Source organism: Ursus americanus, chromosome 32 (genome assembly GCF_024610735.1).
Source record: "Ursus americanus isolate L20-20 chromosome 32, mUrsAme1.1.p, whole genome shotgun sequence".
Lineage (NCBI taxonomy): Eukaryota > Metazoa > Chordata > Mammalia > Carnivora > Ursidae > Ursus > Ursus americanus.
Window position 1 is genome coordinate 27,328,825 of NC_142158.1, and position 12,131 is coordinate 27,340,955.

Here is a 12,131-nt window from a genome sequence, read left to right on the forward strand (position 1 = left end):
ATTCCCCCAGGTTTCAACTTGAGGAGTAAAAGGGATCAAGATGTGAAGACTCAGAAGTGGGGAAGAGCACAGGTTCTTCCACAAAGTGTTGCTGCATGAATGTTAACTGACTCACTGCTTGCTCTCTTCTGGTTCCCTGCCCCTTGAGCCTCATTATGCTGGGGCTCAGCTCTCTAGGGATAGTCACCGAAGAATTAGGAAGAAGCAGGGAAACAGGCTAGGAGGATTATATCCCCCGGCCTGATTAGAGAACATGGGATCTGAGGAGGACATAAAAAGAGGATAACAAGTGAAAGTTTGCTTACCTGTTGGGGTAGAAGCTTGGATGGAGGAGTGAGGACAGAGCAATGTTTCCTTTCTCTTTCCCCTAAAGATTTGAGAATGAACTGGAAGAAGAGCAGCCTTGAGGCAAGGAAATGAAAATGAACCTTCTCCAAGTGACTAGATTGAATCCCAACTTCCCACTGCAAGTGTCCTCTGTTCTCTCTCTTGGTGTTGCAAGGACAAACCTCACCAACATGTAATTGTATGGATGCTTTGGGACATGACTTAGCCTGTGTCTGTCTAAGACACTTCTCCTGCCTCAGGTGAGAGGGATGGGGGGGGCGGGGAGGAGCACACAGGAACCTCTGGAAAGGGAATGAGATTAAGGAAGACTCTGTGTTAACAAAGTCAAAGTCAAAGTGGCATCTGGGAGAATGGAAGGACTTGGGGGGTGGGGTGTCGCTACATCTGCAATCTGTGATTATGGACAATAACCCTATGCTGGAATAATTCTCCCTTCATCCAAGTCATTATAGGGGGCATTTAATGCTGTTGAAGATCTTTCTGAGGGATGGAAGGAGCCGAGATGCCCTTCAACAGATGACTGGATTAAGAAGTTGTGGTCCATATATACAATGGAATATTACTCAGCTATCAGAAAGAACGAGTTCTCAACATTTGCTACAACATGGACAGCACTGGAGGAGATAATGCTAAGTGAAATAAGTCAAGCAGAGAAAGACAACTATCATATGATTTCTCTCATCTATGGAACATAAGAACTAGGATGATCGGTAGGGGAAGAAAGGGATAAAGAAAGGGGGGGTAATCAGAAGGGGGAATGAAACAAACTGAGGACCTCAGAGGGGAGGGGGGTGGGGGAATGGGATAGGCTGGTGATGGGTAGTAAGGAGGGCACGTATTGCATGGTGCACTGGGTGTTATACACAACTAATGAATCATCGAGCCTTACATCGGAAACTGGGGATGTACTGTATGGTGACTAACATAATATAATAAAAAATCATTTAAAAAAAATCTTTCTGAGGGAAATCCCCATATCTGACAAGTTTCTGAGGATTTGCCTATAAATGTTTTTAAATCCCACCTGGAGTCACTTCCATCCGTCCGTCCTTCTTTCTGAGGCAGCTCCTTTCAAGGTGGCTCAGAGGATCTGGCCATATTCTGCTACTCTCCTTGCCCTATCCCATAAGGGCGTTTTGTGTGTGGGTTTTTTTTTTTTTATCTGAAGTATGGTTGACACACAATGTTACATTAGTTTCAGGTGTATGATGTAATGATTGGCCAGGTCTATACGTTATGCCATGCTCACCACAAGTGTAGAGACCATCTGTCACCCCATGCTGTACCTTTTATCCCTGTGACTTATTCATTACATAACTGGAAGCTTGTATCCCCCTCTCTCCTTCACACACTTTGCCCATCCCCCGGCCCCCTCCCCTCTGGCAGCCATCAGTTTGTTATGGGTCTGTTTCTGCTCCATGGGGGCATTGTTTTGCCTTCATCAATGATCTAACCTGATGGCAGAAGCAGAGAATAGGTTCAGGAGCTGGTACAAGATAATTTGTGAGCTGGTGGTTTCTACCTCGTCTCTTCACACACGCAAAACATGTGACACTTGCCCTCTAAATGGGTGAAGTAAGATTCTTAGTCATTCAATAATCTTTACCGAGTATTCTGAATTTGTCAATGAAACATGGAGATACAAAAAGTTGAAAATAGAGCTACCCTACGACCCAGCAATTGCACTACTGGGTATGTACCCCAAAGATACAAATGTAATGATCCGAAGGGGCACCTGCACCCCAATGTTCATAGCAGCAATGTCCACAATAGCCAAACTATAGAAAAAGCCCAGATGTCCATCAACAGGTGAGTGGATAAAGAAGATGTGGTATATATATACAATGGAATATTATGAAACCACCAAAAATTGAAATCTTGCCATTTGCAACAACGTGGATGGAACTAGAGGGTATTATGCTAAGCAAAATAAGTCAATCAGAGAAAGACAATTATCAATGATCTCACTGTTATGTGGAATTTAAGAAACAAAACAGAGGATCATCGGGGAAGAGAGGAAAAAATAAAACAGGAAAAAACCAGAGAGCGAGATAAACCATAAGACACTCTTAATCATAGGAAACCAACTGAGGGTTGCTGGAGGGCAGGAGGGTGGAAGGATGGGGTGACTGGGGGATGGACATTAAGGAGAGCATGTGATGTAATGAGCACTGGGTGTTATATAAGACTGATGAATCACAGATCTGTACCTCTGAAACCAATAACACATTATATGTTAATTAAAATGATAATAAATAAATAAGAAAAATGGAGATAAAGGCAGAGAACCCCACCAGCAATCTAATAAAGTGTAAGGTGTCCTAGTTTACAAAAGATCCAGATACACGAGTGAAAGTGATAAGTGGCAGGGAAGTTATTTCCAACTCGGGGTGATCCTGGAAAGTAGTCCAGAGGGTTGAGCCTTGGAGGATGGCCATTATTTTGATCCGCAGAAATTGGAAGGATTTATACAAGGCAGGCAAGAGAAGGAAGTGAAAGCCACTTTACATTCAGTATTATTCCTCTCTGGCTTGTCAATCTCAGCTTTCCCAGACTATTTCAATACTCTGTGCAGGCTGCCCTGTCACCAGGCATCAAGCTGGTTGGAATTTTTTATACCCTCACATTCCCCTGCATTCCATGCTCACCACATGGAACCATATGCTGCACTTACTCTCTGCTATTTATCATCAGCATGAGAGACAAAAATTCTAGCTTTCCAAAGGCTAAATAAATTTCCCCTTCTGTTTAGCTTTGGTGGTTTCTGTGGTTTTAGTTCTGCTGGGATTTATGTCAAAATTGTTCCTCCCTCCTCTTTGCTCCCAAAGCATTTTGCTTGTATATTCCTTATAGGCAGGGTTTTCAGGCAGGATGAAGCTGTGAAAGGCAGACTTTTCCACAGTGAAACATTTAGTGATAAGAACTTCTCTTTACTGAATCTTGACCATGCAATATGACCACAATACCAGGCACAGTACTGTTTTTAATCAAGTGATGAGGAAGAGCCTCTTTGTGGTGGTGATATTTGTGCAAAGACATAAATGATGTAAGGGGAGCAGGTGCTCAGATAACTTAAGGAAGAGTGCCGGGAGGAGAAAAACAGGAGCGCAAAGGCCCTGAGGCAGGAGGGAATAGGATTTTTATGTTAAATTCGTAACAGCTAAGAGAACAGCTAGGAGGCCAGAGTGGGTGGAGCAGAGTAAGCAAGTCAAAAGGTGGGAGGAGATGAAGTCAAAGAGGCAGGGAAGAACAAGGTCAGGTAGGCTTCATAGGCCAATGTGAGTATTTTGGATTTTGGTCTAAGTGTATATATAGTAGCCATCAGAAGGTTTGAGCAAGGTGAGTGAGAGATATCATCTGGTAATTTAAAAGATCACTCTGATTCTGCATGGAGGAAGGACTGTAACAGGCAAAAATGGAAGGAGAAAATCCAATTAAGGGGCTAGTCAAAGGACAATGGTAGCATGGAAGCTGGGATTAGGGAGAGGATCAAGAGAAGAGTCCCGAGGCCATCTAATATGTAGGAGTCTGGAAGAGAGGTAGGAGCTGTCAGTGAAGACAAAAGGAGCAGAAAATAAGGAACTAGGGAATATAATACTTTCTTTAGTTGGATCAAGCAAGAGTATTAAAGTGAAGAAAGCATTTCAAGGAGGAAGGAGCATTCAACTGTGTCAAAAGTTGCTGATGGTCTAGCCCAGGCTTTCTCAATCTTGGTGCATATATATTACAAAGTAATTTAATGAACATCATGCAGCTTCAGAAATAAAATCTTCCTGGGGCGCCTGGGTGGCTGAGTCAGTTAAGCATCTGACTCTCGATTTCTGCTCAGGTCATGATTTCAGGGTCCTGGGATCAAGCCCTGTGTCATGCTGTTTGTTCAGGAGGAAGTCGGCTGGAGATTCTCTCTCTCTCTCTGTGCCCCACCCCCTCACTCTTTCTCTCTAAAATAAATAAATAAATAAATCTTTAAAAAGAGAAAATAAATTAAATCTCCTGTTACTGTTAAAGTTCCCTGTGTATATTCCTCTCTAATTGGAATTCCTCTCCTGCCAAAGAGTATCCACTATTCTGAATGTTGCGCTTTCACTGCATAGGTGAGTAGAAAATGAGGTGGGTTTTTTTTCTTCTCAAAGACGAGCTATATTATTACATCTTTATATAATGTTGGGAATGTTTTGGTAAAGAGGGGGAAACTGATTGTGCAGGAGAGATAAGAGTTAATTTCAAGAGTCCTGTTTCTGAGAGGTAAGAAGGGACAGGATCCCAATACACAGATGGGGTGGGATACCTATCTGCTAAAGAAAGTTGCTCTAGTTGAAGCCATATGTTTTAGGCTTCCCCCTTCTCCCTTTGTGGTCCCTAAGGTGCCTCTAAGCTTGTAATTCCCAACCTTAGCTGCCCTTTGAATTACCTGGGGATGTCTAATATATATATATATATATATATATATATATATATATATATATATATATATATATATATATATATATATATATATTGGTGCCTGAGTCCCACCTCTAGAGATTGTGATTTAATTGGTTCAGTATGTGACCTGGGCTTTGGGATTTTTAAATGCTCCCAGATGACTATAGTGTATAGCCAGGGGTGAGAACCAGTGCTCCAAGGAATGCCTGGAGCTCTGTTTAGAAACCACTGCTTTAGTCCAACCCAAGGAGAGAAACTCCTTCTGGCTTGAGTCAGGGGGTGAATTGATCTGAGCCCCGAGGGATAGGTAAATGTTGACCAAGTGGACATGCAGATGTGAAGGAGGGGAACATCATGAGCACAAGCTCAGATGTGGTCTGAGACACATGACAAGCAGCAAACAGTTTGGTTTGTAAGAGATAGAGTTTAGAGAAAGAGGTCTAAGATTTGAGAATAGCCGGGCAAGGACCTGGGGGTGGGAATGATGAGTAATTCAGTTTGTTTGGAGATTAGGGTGAAGAGAGAAAGCTGGGTGTTTTTAAATTATGGAAGGGGTTGAAGGCCAGATTACAATTTTATAAATAATGGAGTAAGCAATAGGGAACCTTGAAGGGCTTTTGAGCAGTGAAGTTATAAAAGAAATGTGTTTAGGGACAACAGTGTTGAGAGAGACTGGGAGCTGCAAGAGGTAAGAAGTAGGGAGACCTTTTAGAGGAGCTGTTGTAGCAATCCCAGATGAGGTCATTTTTCAGACAAGGCTGGGGAAAAGTTACAGATTCAAAAGATATTCTGTGATAGAATTGATTTGGCTTGACAGCACACCAAAAGTAAAGGCAGAGGGAGATGGAGGAAGCATCGAGTTTTCAGATAAGGATGATGGGGAAATGGTGCCCTTAACAGAAACAGGGAAGCAGGTTTTCCATGGCATTTCATCATTTTGGTTTGGAACATACTGAGCTTAGAGGATCAGCAGCGTGGTCCATGTGGCCGTATTCCACAGGCACTGGAAGAATGCCTACATGTATATAGGTTGGAGACTGTCTCAGTCAACTCGGACTGCTGTAACAAAACACGATTGCATGGCTTATAAACAACAGAAATTTCTCATAGTTCTGGAGACTGGGAAGTCCAAGATCCGGGTGCTGGCAGATTTGGTATAAGGTGAGAGCCCCCTCTGGTACATAGAAGGTTTTCTTCTCCCTGTGTCCTCATGTGGTAGAAGGGGAAAGGGAGCTCTCTGGGATCTCTTTTATAAGGGCACTAAGCCCATTCATGAGGGTCTGTCTTTGTGACCTAATCACCTCCCAAAGACCCCACCATCACACTAGGATTAGATTTCAACATATGAATCTGGGGGAGAACACAAACATTCAGTCTATGGCTGAGAAACATTTAGTTAGAAATGATATCCGAGTTTGGAGTAGATGAGATTTTCAAGGTAAAAATCTCAGAAAAGGAAAAAATCTAGAGACAGACACTTAGGGGAGACGAGGAGGAAAAAAAAGAGGAGAGGAGGAGGGGGGATGATTAGAAGTATGTGCAGAAGTAGAGGGGGGAAAGATAACATGTCCCTGAACCAGGAGAACTGGAGAATCTAGGGTCAAGGGACAGACATAAGAGGGTTCAGAGAGGCAGTGTGTCCACACTATGCAAATAGCATTGATTTTGGTTCCTGGTAACTTCTGGTCATTGGGTACAATTTGAGAGAACAGTTTCTGTAGAGTAGGGAGTGGAAGCATATTTTAAAGGGTTAAGAAATTTGGAAAAAAAGGGGGGGTTAAGAAATTGTGGGTATGAAAAAAAGAGAGACACAGACATATCCCTGACAATATTTATTTAAGGAGTTAGTGAGTAGGTGGTGAGGAAGGGGAAGCTGCAAATGTGAATTCTTTTTTCGAGCTGTTTGGTGAGCAAACCACGTAAAATCTGAAACCTCCCAAGGAGAGCCCACTATTTCCATACTCCATCCCATCCCTCCTCTCATATCTCCTGTCTCGGTGCATGGATTTCCTTCTAGATCGTAAACCCCATGAGGTCAGCGTTCACATCCATCGTTTCAGCAGATGTCTCGCCAGCACCCTGCATGGTGTCTGCACGTTGTCTGAATGTGCAAATTCAGCATAGAACCCTGGCCTGCAGGTGTACAGATGAAGATACCAAGTCCACTGCTTATGCACTGCCCCCACCCCGACCAGAGGCCTCCTGGCTGACCTCAGGGTAGGAGAGGGCAACTAGCTCCAGCTGGACTTTGAGAGCCTAGTGCCCTCCTCCCTGGGACTCTGCTGTGATCTGAATGTTTGTGTTCCCTCCAAAATTCATATGTTGAAATCGTAATGCACAATTTGATAGTATTAGGAGGTGGGGTCTTTGGGAGGTGCTTGGGTCAAGAGGGTGGAGCTCTCATGAATGGGATTAGTGCTTCTTATAAAAGAGACCCCTACAGCGCTCCCTTGCCCCTTCCAACAAGTAAGGATACAATGAGAAGTCTGTAACTCAGAAGAGGGCCCTCACCCGACTAGGCTATGCTCTCAGACTTCCAGCCTCCAGAACTGTGAGAAATAAATTTCTGTTGCTTATAAGCCACCCAGTCGATAGTATTTTTGTTATAGCAACCTGAATGGGCTGAGATGGCCTCCCATAGCACTCTGCTCCCTTGCCTATACACGTGCAACAACCATGTAGGGCGCTAATCCAAGTGGTTTGCCACCCTCTGGCCTGAAGGCAGGAACAGCTGTAGGCAGTTGGCATCTTTTCCTGTCACCCTGTTCCTGACCAACTTCTTCAGAATAGTCTGTTCTTTTCTCCTGATTTCCTGGAGTTCTGGGGCTAGATACTTGGGTCTACTTATAAATCCTCTCTCTTCAAAGCCCTAAGCCCAGTTTAGTAGAAAGTGGAAAATGTGCTAGGGAAAGAAACCCCCACCAAGAATGGACCTCATACCAGATCTCCCTGGTAGGATTCCTAAGGAGACACCCCCCCCCCCGCCCTGTCCCCAGCTCCCATAGTTGTGTCTGTCTTTCTGGTGTCTTGGAGATCTTTTCCTTCCACTTTTGTCTCTGTCAGTTTTCTTTTATCTCTCTTTCCCTTGGAAGGGAAGCTGAGGGGAGGTAAAAGGAGCAAACAAAAGAGGAGGGTCTTTGCAAGGCTGCAGTCTTCGGAATTGCGGTTGATAAATCCACTTAGTCTCTTTAATATTCTTTCAGAAATTCACACACACACTCACACACAAATCAGAACAAGGTGGGGACTGCCGAGGGGAGCGGGGAGCGGGCTGGCTCCTCCCGACGTGGGGAGATCCGTACCCTGGGTTACCTTCTGCCCAGCTGCCCACTGGTTGGGATAGGTGGAAGGGGATATTTACAGAGAACGGGGACTTTCGTCATCCCAGGGTGAAAGGTTCTAAACTGGGAACCTCCCAAATCTCATTCCAAAAATACCAAAAGTAGAGGTTCTGGGATTAGCAAGAAAATAGGAAGAGACCGGGCTGGAGGAGACAAAACTGTACTACGAAAAAAACGAGAGAGCGTGGGGAGGTGGCTACCTCGGGGCTAGGTCCCTGCGCCAGAAGGGGAAGAGTCTGTCAGTCTGGGGCGAGGCTTACCGCCACAACCCAATCACTGGACTGAATCACCCCGCGGGGACGGAGAGGAAGGCGGAGCCTGCCGACCTGGAGGCGGGGTTTTTCGGAGCCGGGGCGGAGCCTACAGAGGAGGCGGGGCTTTGGGGACCCGTCTCCGGCTGAGGAGCGGAGACCGAAGGTGCCTGGCTGGGGGCGCTGCATTTAGGGGCGGAGGGGGACTGGAGTGACTGAGGGCCGGGCATTTGGCGGGGATCCCGGGAAGTAGTATTTCTGGGGGTGGGTTTTTTTTCGGGGTTCCTGAGGAACTGGATTCGGAGCGTGCCCGCAAGGCGATAAGTTCCGTGAAGGCCGAGGTTAGGATGTATCGAAATTTGGTGGCCCCAGAGGCAGGTGTGCGGGGCACCCGCTGGATCCGCGGCGTGGCTGCAGAGCGCGCTTGGGAGGTTGAGGGGCGCGGGGTGGGGCCGGGCCGGGTGAGTCCTTACGGGTCCCAGTAGTTCTCGTGGTGCTGCGCGGCAATGATGATGACTACGGTGAGGATAGTACAGAGCACCATGGCTGCGATGCCCACCGCCAGGGAGATGAAGGAGAAGTTCCGGGCCTCGCGTGAAGCGATCTCGGCAGACACCATGTCTCCGCGGGCCAAGGCGGTGCGCACCTGCGGGGGAAGGGCGGAAGAAGGAGGATCAGAGCTGCTGCGCCCTCTGAGATGCTCCCCAGGACATCCAGCACTCCGTTAGATTAAGAAAAACCGAGTGAGGCTGCCCTTCCCAGACGCCGCCCTCTACTCCCCTTCCACCTGCACTGCCTTGAAGATGGCGATGATGCCCGTTGGCCAGAAGCAGCAGATGGTGGTCAGCACCGCGATGGGCATGTAGTCGTGCGGCGGGCGCCTGGGCTCCAGCAAGGCCAACCCTGGGCCCTGGGGCGGCGGGGGGAGCGTGGAAGTTACTCCAGTTCCCCCCGGGGTCCCGCCTGTATAGGGCTGTGGAGGAAAGGTTGCAGGGAGAGGACAGAGGACGTCATTCCGATCCTCTCTGAGCCCACCAACATCCTGCGTCTGGCAGAGTGGTTTTTTAAAGCATCCTTCTTGCACGTTGCTTCTCAAAGGAACTTATCCACTACCCTTCCGGGACACCCATAAATTCTATGTAGGTCCCTCTCTTCTCTTTATTGCTATCATTACCCTATATTCTTAGCGGTCTCCACACTCCCTCCCCACAAGGTATGGCCTCACCAGTGCTGCCCGGGCTCACTTCGGGTCTTGTTTCTTCTCCCCAAATATCTGCCTGGCCTTCCCTACTCAAGTCAGTTCCAGGTTTCTTCTCCCTTCTCCTCCTTGGTCCCCAGGTTTCATTTCTTCTCCCCTCCCTCTTTTCCTTCTTTCAAACCTCATCTGGGCTTCTGTGCTCCGTTCCCCTTCCCAGACCCTGATCTCTGACCCCAACTGACTGCCAGATCCTCCCCCCTCCCAACCCACACAACACACACACACACACACACACACACACACACACACACACACACACACACACACACACATTCCCAAGCCTTTCCTCAGTCCCTCCTCTCTCTAGGCCTTGTCCTAGGAACCTGCCCGGTCCCCTGGCCCCGTTTCTTTATCCCACCAGCCCCCACTGTGTCCCCACCCCTTCCTCCCGGGCCCCTGTCCGCCCTGTACTCACCGTGCCCACCGGGTAGACCGGCACGTAGGCAGTGCAAGGCTGCAGCTGTAAGGGGTAGCCGGGGGCTACGTAGCCCCCCAGTGGCAGCGTGCCTACCGCCCCAGTGTGCGTGGGCACCACGAAGCCCGGAGCCTGGGCAGTATGAGAGGGCGCCGGCGGGGGCGGAGCGGCGGCGGCTGGCGGCGGCGGGGGCAGTGGGCCTTCGAAGCGAGTCTCCTGCAGGTAAGGGTCGGGTGGCATGCGGGGCAAGGTAGCGCAGCCGGGTGGTGGCGCCCCGGCGGCCGGGCCGGGCGGGGCGTGATGTGGTGGCCGTGGCAGAGTGGCGGAAGATGAGGGACCGCGCTGAGCAGTGGCCGCGGAAGAAGCCAGGCCACCTGCCCCTAAGCGCGGGAGGGTGGCGGTCCCGGACTGGTGGTAGTGGTGGTGGTGGTGATGGTGAGAGGAGGGGGCTGCCTGTGGGGGTGGGGCGGGGGGTTCGGCCGGAGGCTGGGGGGCATTATAGGGTGGTGGAGAGGTGTGAGGGACTGAGTCTGAGAGGCCTGGGGGTGGTGAGCAGAGGAGAAGGTACAGGGACAGAGACAAGACAGGCAGAGAAGAGATAAGGAAGGGGGTAGGGGGAGACACAGAGGGCCAGGGATGGAGAAAGATAATGGGAGAGACAGAGGAGATGGGTGAGAAGCCATCTCTTGTACTTGGGGCAGAAAAGGGGTTGTATCTAGGCCGTGTTTCCACCCCCCCTTCTTTCTTTCAATCTAGTTTTGAGATCGCAACTCTCCTCCACTCCTCTCCATCTTCAGCACCGTGTCCGAAGCTTTCACCTGCCACCCAAGCTATGGCTGCCCCAGGCTTGCCCATCTGAGCTAGTCCTGTGTGTGCACATGTGTAGACATGCAACACTGTGTTAACATGTGCTCAATTCAACAGTTGTATAAACACATGTAGGATGACATATTCCACTCTGCCTTCTTGCCCTGGGAAGTGGTGCCCTAGCCTCTCTGGGAATCCCACTACCTCTTTTAGGGCAGATAAAGAAGGGTCTTCTGGATTTTACTCCCCTGACAACCTCCCTCTGATCATATCTTTATATATCTCTACTGGATGTCTCCATGCAAGCCAGTGTCATCTGTCCATCTGTCACTCCCAGTGATGCTATCCCTGCAGTACCTGGCTGATGCTAGGCCACTCTTGTACTTCCCTCACCCTTTCAACCTGTCCCCTTTCCATGTTGTTGGCAAGGGGACGAGGCGAGATTGGAAGGAGGAAAGGAAGAGAAGGTGGGGATATAGAAAGAGAAGGGGGATGGGGGGTTGAGAGCTGGACAGAAGGGGAATGAAACAGAATCACCCCCCCCCCAGGGAGGGGTAAGGGAGGGAGGGGGTTGGGGCCAAGGATGGGGGGAAGAGTCTGGAGATGGTGGAAAGGGCAGGTTTTGTTGTTGTTTTTTACCTGACTTTTCCGATGACATGCCTGTGGTCTCGTTGGGACAGGGTCCCTGTCGCGGGAGTCGGGGTCCCTGGCTGGCGTCGGAGTCTCAGAGTCTCGGTGTGCGGATTGCGCAGCCGGCAGCAGCAGAGATGGAGAGATGAAGACAGCGGCGGGGGGCGGAGGGAGTGCAGGGGGGGGGGGGAGCTTAAAGGGACCGAGGTGAGGGAGGGGGAGAGTTTCCGAGGTACCCTCACTCGGTCTCTCCTCCTCTCACCCCGGCACTCAAGCCCCCAGCTTGGGCTCCCTTGGAGTTGTCATGGAAACAGGGAGGCAAGCAAGACCAGGCAAGGCGGGTGGGACTAAGGGAAGGAAGGAGGGAGGGAGAACTCTCTAGAGTCTTCCCCTCTAAGACTGGCTGTAGTGATTACATTGTAGGAGGAAATGAGCAGGTGCTCAGTGGATTCAATACCCCAGTCCCGACGGGATCTGGTTCACCCTAGTCAGGGGCCCCCTCCTCAGCTTCCCTCAGAGTCCCTGCGAGTTCTCAGGATCTTCTTCCAAATCCTCAGCTCTACTTTCCCCCGCTTTAGGAAAGATAACTGTGTAGGAGAGAGAACTGCATAGTTGAGACCTGCGATGGCTTGAAGAGTTGCCAGGGTTATGGCCTG

At 49.1% G+C, this 12,131-nt stretch overlaps 1 protein-coding gene across 1 annotated transcript; it reads right to left on the reverse strand.

The window, feature by feature from the left end:
* Positions 1–7,933: 7,933 nt before the first annotated feature.
* PRRT1 (proline rich transmembrane protein 1) lies at positions 7,934–11,618 on the reverse strand. Its single transcript, XM_045795593.2, has 4 exons — positions 11,485–11,618; positions 10,039–10,577; positions 9,153–9,338; positions 7,934–9,011 (listed from the first exon to the last, which is right to left on the reverse strand). The coding sequence occupies exons 1-4, from the start codon at positions 11,501–11,503 to the stop codon at positions 8,835–8,837; spliced, it is 921 nt and encodes a 306-aa protein (XP_045651549.1). The 5' UTR covers positions 11,504–11,618; the 3' UTR covers positions 7,934–8,834.
* Between the last annotated feature and the right edge of the window lie 513 nt (positions 11,619–12,131).

What these genes read in the sequence shown, in the direction of transcription:
- PRRT1 (XM_045795593.2), bottom strand. An exon ending in CGGTCTACCCGGTGGGCACG is followed by an intron (nt 9,339 to 10,038) that starts GTGAGTACAGGG and finishes TTTCCTCCACAG; the next exon opens with CCCTATACAGGCGGGACCCC. An exon ending in CCATCTTCAAGGCAGTGCAG is followed by an intron (nt 9,012 to 9,152) that starts GTGGAAGGGGAG and finishes CTTCCCCCGCAG; the next exon opens with GTGCGCACCGCCTTGGCCCG.